Genomic DNA, 8,524 nt, shown 5'->3' on the forward strand with positions numbered 1-8,524 from the left:
TTATTATTTAAAATATAAATAACTATGAAAGCAGCATATGTCAGTGTATGTTTTACCGCATACTTCATTGTGTTTTTCTTGTTAAACTAGGAATTGCGAATATAGGATTGTCACAACTAAATAAAGACTAGTCACAAGAATCGAAATTAATAAAGACTATAGCGTGTTGTTTAAAAAAGAATCAATAATGAAGAACGTGACATAATGTATGTTTGCTGACGTCTTGCGGGAGAAATACGGTGTGAATAAAATTTACAACAAAACGTAATTACTTTATGATAAATTTAATGCACGATTTCTGCAAATAATAACAATAATATCAGCTTAAAAGCATGTCGACATTCAACTGCCCTCGTATATTTCAAATTACACAGGCAACAATAATCTCAAAATTATTCAAGGAAACAGCGAACGAAGTTGTGTTGTCCTTAAATGGAAAAGATAATGACTATCGGCGTTTGTACAAATATGGGATACAGTTGAATGCATACATGTAACAACATTTTAACAGATAAGCAATAACCAATTAATGGAAATACAAACTATTTACTCAGACATGAAACAAATGCATTTAACAGCAATATTATGTTCGTATGAATTAATAGGGCGGATTTACATATGAAAAAATTCAAATAAAAATTCCTTACGCAAAAAAACGTTGATTGAACATAGCAAAAATATTCCGTTTAAAACCATAACAAGATTGTACACTTAAAATCAAGTACTAAAAGGTCGTAAGTTTCGAACAATATGGTTTGACACGTGAAATAAAGTGTGATTGCCAGCACAATAACATTCAAAAGAAGAATTTAATTGAACCATAATTGAGCCGCGTTCCGAGAAAATTGGGCTTAATGCATATGCTTAAAGTGTCGTCCCAGATTAGCCTGTGCAGTCGACACTTTCCGCTTTTATGGTATTTTTAGTTTCAAGGAAGTCCTTCCTTACCGAAAATCAAGTTTAGGCGGAAAGTGTCGTCCCTGATTAGCCTGTGCGGACTGCACAGGCTAATATGGGATGACACTTTACGCACATTCATTTAGCACAGTTTTTTCAGAACAAGGCTCATATAAGCAGAGACAACTGGATAAAAACGGTATTTATAAATGTTTTATTTATAAATGTTTATTCTTATGTGTCGTCCTCAAACAATAATAAAATTTTAGAAAGGGTATTTAGAGTAAGAACAAACATGCCTGTAACTAATAGCTAAATACCACGTATATAGCGAACTTATATGTTCGAATAGGAAATCAATAGATAAAAATACAATAATTGAATGAATACATTTTCTATAAATCAGTTTTTTATATGATAGCGTTCTTAAACACATGATCATCTTATTTTGTGAAATCTGAATTAATTGGCAAATAGGTTAATGAAATTAAAAAGAACACAGCTAACACGCCCATTTGAATTTAAAAATTCTCAGATATTCTGAATGAATGACAATAAATAAACCAAATTAATGAGAACGTTACGTTTAGTATTGATGACTTCAGCCAAAAAGTAGTGTTACTTATACAATAATGGCAATATAATGTAATATGCTTGCGGAATTGAACAAAAGGCAAACCACAAAAATAGTTCTTCGACATTTTAGTAGTCAATACAAATTCACCAATCGAATGAAACTCTAAATTGTGCTTTCATTATTGTATTTTGTAAACTAAAAAAGACCGTATAGATATCTAATTTCATTTAAGTACGGCAATGATCTGATACGGGTTGGGTGTAATTATCAAAGACAAACTACCACGATATCAACAACGTATATAGGCTTAAATTAAATCCACAAAGACCCTATTGCAATCTTGGCACACCGACAGACATAATTTAGCCATTATTGTTAACGCCTTTGAAGCGGCGTGGTTGATATGAGATAGAAGTTAGCGAAAAATAATCGGAAACAGATAGTCTGGGCTATTTAACCCATTTATGCCTAGTGGACTCTCCCATGCTTCTAAATTGGATCTTTTTTTTCCAAAATTAGGGATGTCTAGTATATTTATTTCTATATTTATAATATTTCTTACAGAAATTCTTTTAAGCAAACAGCGCAGACCCTGATGAGACGCCGCATCATGCGGCGTCTAATCTGGGTCTACGCTGTTTGCCAAGGCCTTTTTTCTAGACGCTATGCATAAATGGGTTAACATAGAAGCCCAATTGGTAGATCAAATCCACCCAAAAATAAATTTCCAGTTTTCGATCTTTGCATTATATAATCGAGTCGTTTTTCGTGTGCGTAATGTTTATAATAATTGCACAAGAAGGTTTCATATTAGATTAGGCTTTAACCCATTTATGCCTAGTGGACTCTCCCATCCTTCTAAATTGGATCAATTTATTTCCAAAATTAGGGATGTCTAGTAAATTTATTTCTTTATTTAGAATATTTCTTACAGAAATTCCTCTAAGCAAACAGCGTAGACCCTGATGAGACGCCGCATCATGCGGCGTCTCATCTAAGTCTATGCTGTTTGCCCAGGCCTTTTTTCTAGACCGTGACGCTAGGCATACATGGGTTAACATTTGTCTTTTTTTTAAGAATAAGTATTGTTTTAAATCATTTAAATGAACTAAAAAATCATGTTATGTTTGTTTCATACATCATCTTAAGATAAATCTTACAGACACGCTGCGCGAGTAATATCCTGGAGACATTTTTAACAAGAGAAACTCTTATGATAGTGGCGATGTTCTCTCGCATACTTACATTCTGCATAGCATATTCGGTATGGAAAGCAAATGTACTTTTCTGACATTGAAAGTGACGAATAACGATTAAATGTTTTATATTTAACATAACAAACCTTTATGCATAAATTTATTAAGGAAACGTGTCCATAAGCAAAATAGAAATCAAATGTAAATAAAGATGGCCATTAATCAGATATAGGAAGATATTAAAAACGTATAATGCCATCATTTCAAATATGGTTTCTGAAGAAGTTCAAGGAAAGTTATTCCGCGATTAAATATTGGCAAACATTGGTAAAAATGAATATAACCTTTGAAAATATTGAATTAGAAAGTTACTTAAATTCGGAAATAATTTCAGTATCTTATGTAGGCAACCATTGTTCATTAAACAACGAATAAATGCCAAAAAAATGAAGGAAAACAAAATGACAGTGTTTCATGATAATAATAATAATGACTGTATGCCGGGGACCATTTTTTATAAAATATATATAATAAAAATGACTTAGTGTCGAGAACCACTCGTAAGAGATGAGGAAGCCATTGGCGCGTTTTTTGGTCCCCGGTTTATTACCATCACCGGCGCCTGGTGGTACCCGACCTGACCGTGAGGGCCCAGATTCGACTTCCGTCTTGTAAAACGACTGGTGCAAAACTTCTGCCACGAGACCAAAGTTTTGTAACTCCAAATCCAGAGTCCGCTGGTTATTCCAATTATAAGCCACATGAAATATTTCAACATAAACACCTCCACGGAGGGGATGGAGCGTTCCAAATGGCAATTTTTCACACCATTACTGTTGGTCTGGCACGGTTTGGCCATTGCGATTTTATTCCAGTCCTCCATGTTCATATGCTCGTAAAACAGGCAACCTATAACGCACGTCGACGGCACAGTGTATAACACGGAAAATATACCTATTTTTGCCATTAATTTCTCGAGTTTTCGAATATTTGTGCCTTCATGGCGTAAATTGTTTCTAATACGAAACAAAGCGACGAAGCCAGAAAGCAAGAAAAATGAACCGATTAATAAATACACAATGAGTGGCACTAACACAAACCCCGTGAGGGCTTCCTTATCCTGATTGCCGACGTAACAAAGACCCGTAAGTTCGTCCCCGTCTACCCGTCGTATTGTCAAAACCGCTATGGTTTTTATTGCCGGAATTGCCCATGCTGCCAAATGAAAGTAACTACTGAGCGCCTCGATGGCTTCTTGGCCCCACTTCCGGGCCGATGCCAGGAACCACGTAATCGTCAGGATCACCCACCAGAGGGAGCTGGCCATGCCGAAGAAGTAGAGTATCAGGAACACGACGATGCACCAGGTGGACTCGAGGCCTTCCTGAATGAGATACTCCGCACCATCGCGTCTCTGATCACACGAGATCTTCCGCGGACCCATGACGGCACGGATCACAAACGCTATTGAGTACACCGCGTAGCACATTGACAGAAATATAATGGGACGCTCTGGGTATTTGAAGCGCCTTGTGTCTATGAGAAACGTGAGAGCGGTACATAAAGTCGATAGGCAGCATATCGCGGCCCAAGCTATTGTCCAGATCTCGGCGAAGTTTTTGTCTTCGTGTTTAAAATACACGTCCATATTACACCTGGGAGCACACGAATTGTTTCGTTTCTGTATCTTTTCGACATACACGAACCTGTCGGGACAGACCTCTGGCGGAGCGGGTCTCGTTGTCTTGCGCTCGTTATTCATGTTCAGGTACTTGTATATCTCCTCGTCGCTGTAGCGGCTGTCCTGCTTGCCGATGATTCCCAAATCCTCCGTGTCCGCAGCGTCGCTCGGTGCCTCCATGCACAGAACGCCGGTCTTCGGATCGCTCTTTTCCGGAAGCTTCTCGCAGTCTAGCGGCTCGGGCCATTTGAACTTGAGGTTGAGGAGCACTGGTTCGCACTTGCTCTTAACCTCCAGGCACATTGAACGGCAAGCCGGCACCACCATGGTCTCGCTCTCGTCGCCCGTCTGCGCCATATCCGTGCACATCGGCGCGAACAGCGAGCACAAGAAGAACTTCAGGAACTTCGAGCAGCCCACCTGCACGAGCGGTAAGAACTCGTGCACCTGCATGGCGGCGTCTTTTTGGTTCTGGTTGCCAACTATGTTTGGCATTCGCGTCATGTTGTAGCGCATTTTGAGACACATCGGAATCTCGATCGGCGTGCACCTGTTGTAGTGGTAGTGGTCGTGGGGCGTAAACGAGTGGGCGAGTTCGAGCACCAGTACGGATACCAGGAGCACAGATAACCGACCCATTTTCCAAATTTTTTAGACCCAGCAAACAAATCGTTTAATATCACCTATCTCATGTATCAAAGGTGTGTATGTTTTTTGGTTCACATTATATCCACTGTTGCACTATTAAGTCACTATAATATTTTACTCCGATATGACACTGTGGCGTATTGTTTACATTGCAGACGACATTAAGATAGCGCGAGCCCCACGATTAGAGCTAGTTATCATTTTCAAGCATCTCACTCCGTGTTAAGTGCATTCGATGTAGATTGATAACAATCCGAGGTTGTCACTGATATTTCGAATTGTTTTGTCGTTGGAAAATAAACCTCTACTCTATACCACATCACATTACTACTGACAGCAAAATAAATGTGAAGAACGTTCATCAAAGAGGACCACCGTGACACGGCTATTCCTCCGCGCACTATTTTTCGTCAAAAATCCGTCGAATTGAACAAAACAAACAGTATTTTCTCGTCTTTCGGACAAAACATCGCACAGCAAAATATTTCGTCTGCTCGATACACCATCGTTGTCGTCTCTGTGATGTTTCTCACAATCTGTTTACAATATGCGAACTACTTTTCAAATGTAAAGTAATGCGCTCTACTTCAAAGGCGGTATCAATTTACCTTTGATCTTCGCGTTTTATGACTTATGAATATGTCAATCATTAACGTTAAACCAGTGAAGCAGTAAGTTCTGCTCCGCCCATCAATAAACACAGGAAAATACTCATTTAGGATTGAAGAATAGTCCCGTGCGTTGAAATGTGTTTTAATTCGTTCAGAAAAAATTAAGAGAAAAATTGTTTGGCACATATTCCAGTATGTTTGCTATAAAGCTGGCTTAATCACCACATGGGTATATTCGTACTGGGGCGAAACTTAGCTCATATCGTGTATGGATATTAGGCGTCCGTAATTAGAATCACAGATGTTGCTGTTTCAACGTGTTGGCACACCGAGATTAATGATTTACTAGAAAACTATTTGCATGAGGTCGGAATAAACGTTTCCGCACTAAAACGATAGCATGTTATTATAAAAACGGGTTGCTGCGTTTTATACGTTCGTATTTTCGTATTAATTACGTTTGCCCCCATAAAACATGTAGCCTCTATTTGATGATGATGATGATACTGTGCTGCCGCTGCTGCTGCTGCTGATGATGATGATGATGATGGGGAATAATGTTCGTGTAAATACACGCAGAAATCGTTAGCGGTTTTCAACAGCTTCTATACTTTCTTAACGCGCCCTGACACTTTAAAAGAAATGAAATAACGAACTGATTAAATTCTGAAATTAAATTACATCACACAAAGGCAGTGACCGGGTGAACCTCTGTGTCACAAAAGACATCTTGAGCGAACCACTTCAGAACGGACCGGACACTTAAATGATAACTTTTAGCGAAAATAAGATAATTAAATCCAATTTCTATCCCATGAAACTTGACAATGGTTGACAGCGGTGTTTTAATTCGGCTTTTTGTCCATTTTCGTAGACCTCCTTAAAATTGGTAGACGTTTAAGTAGTTTGTGTCTAATGTGAAAGTGATTAGTTAAATGACACGTCCAAGATCAGTGTTATCTAAAAATCGATATGCATGTAGATATTTAAAAAACAAAAAGAGATTTCATGAATCGCCTTCTCCATGCTTAAGGTTCATTTATTATTTCAAAATTACAAAGCCATTGCTGTTAATATATATTTTGTATTATCGTCTAAAATCAATAATGTCATTTACATGTATATGCAAAATGTGCTTTCAATGTTCATCAAAGATTAGTTTGCTGAAACAATTTATAATTAGGTTTTGCAATTGTTTTACAAATGTGTCGCGTTCGGAGTAAACTGGGCATAATGCATGTGCGTAAAGTGTCGTCCCAGATTAGCCTGTGCAGTCCGCACGGGCTAATCAGGGACGACACTTTCCGCTTTTATGGTATTTTTCGTTTAAAGGAAGTCTCTTCTACACGAAAATCCAGTTAAGCTGAAAAGTGTCGTCCCTGATTAGCAAGTGCGGACTGCACAGGCTAATCTGGGACGACACTTTACGCACATGCATTATGCCCAGTTTTCTCAGAACACGACTCAAATGGTCTTCTTCATTTCGATCGCAGAGTCCTAAGGCATGGGTGAAACGGGTGATCTTCTGTAGAGCATCCTGTTCGTTCTGTTCCTCATGAAGACTCGATGGTTCCGACTATACATTGTCCCTCAGTGGTTGGTGGTCCGTGCATTCTGGTCGTTGTGTTCAGTCGTTTGGTCGGCTTCTTCACATGGACACTTTGTGACGACACTAGTTGGAATCTTGTGCGTACGGGGGATCCACTTGAGTACAATTATAAAGCACGCGTGTATTTTGTAATGCCTCTGTGAGGCGAGGCCACGAGGCATTTGGTTGGCGGTTGTTGTTTCCAGGGTCCGTGTATTGTCTCTCCCTTCGATATCATAAACGTGCCATCGATTCTTAGACCTTTTCAATGGACCCTTCATGTATAACGTTATTTGCAATGTCGTTTAAAAACTAAGAATTTGAATAATTCTTCTCATATATATTTATTAGCTGATTTCGATTTAAATAACTCGGTTATATTTCACGCATTCAACGGGGTATGGAGATGCATTTAAACAGGCACGTTATTATAGTTTGATAAAGTTCAAATATCTTTCCTTTGTCGTTGACACGCCTTCAATAAATAGCACCAGGTGCACATTCTTTTATGAAACAGTAAATCGGCTCGGAAAAAAAGAAAAGTTGTGGTTTAGTAATAACATATATGTGTGTGTGTGTTTTCTTAATAATCGGAAACAGTGGCATATCTATCTTTTAAGTGTTTAACGCGATAGAAAAGGAAACAACTTTTCCAATGTACATTGTATTCAATAATTAGATGCTGATACAAATTTCTATGATACGTTTTTAAAGTCGTAGTAAAGAAACGGGAAATTCTTAATACGTCAAAGGGAAGCAACCGCTCAAGCATTGCGCTTAATCTGTTGTCTTTGTTTTTTCCCTTGGAAAATGAAAATTTCCGATAAATACAGCTAGCATATAGCTAAATACAAATACTTATCAGTATCATATTTGTCCATCAAACATACGAATATATAACGATTAATTCGATTGTGGAAAAGATATATCAAATGATGTATAGAATTAGAGAACAATTATATTTGATCTAGTATAATTATATTTAAAATGCGAGAGTGGGAGGAAATACTACTCAACCAATACATGGATTGAGTAAGGATGACCTTTATATTATAAGATACGATATAAAGCACCCTCTCATACCAGCTACTCATCATTCCGTTACATTCCGATTCGGAAGCGGAATGAGTCGAAAGTTCGTATCCGACGATAACTATACTCGGTATATGGTTGAATATGTTGTTTATGTTGCTTTAAAATCGGGCGTCCGTGTTAAGGATATCTTTGAGGGAGAGATCAATCAACTTGCTTTTAATTTAAGGTCTTTGAAAAAATACAATAAGGAGAACTTTCAAGCTAGTTTGTTATCAACTGATTGGACTCCGG

General features: G+C 38.1%; 1 protein-coding gene across 1 annotated transcript; it reads right to left on the reverse strand.

The window, feature by feature from the left end:
* Positions 1-268: 268 nt before the first annotated feature.
* On the reverse strand, positions 269-5,542 carry LOC127850604 (frizzled-9-like). The gene has a single exon (XM_052383741.1). It carries the CDS (start codon positions 4,988-4,990, stop codon positions 3,212-3,214), a length of 1,779 nt encoding a protein of 592 aa, XP_052239701.1. The 5' UTR covers positions 4,991-5,542; the 3' UTR covers positions 269-3,211.
* Between the last annotated feature and the right edge of the window lie 2,982 nt (positions 5,543-8,524).

This window comes from Dreissena polymorpha, chromosome 11 (genome assembly GCF_020536995.1).
Source record: "Dreissena polymorpha isolate Duluth1 chromosome 11, UMN_Dpol_1.0, whole genome shotgun sequence".
Taxonomy (NCBI): domain Eukaryota; kingdom Metazoa; phylum Mollusca; class Bivalvia; order Myida; family Dreissenidae; genus Dreissena; species Dreissena polymorpha.

Excerpts from the sequence above, each read along its gene's own strand:
- LOC127850604 (XM_052383741.1), bottom strand. The coding sequence starts at position 4,990 with ATGGGTCGGTTATCTGTGCTCCTGGTATCCGTACTGGTGCTCGAACTC.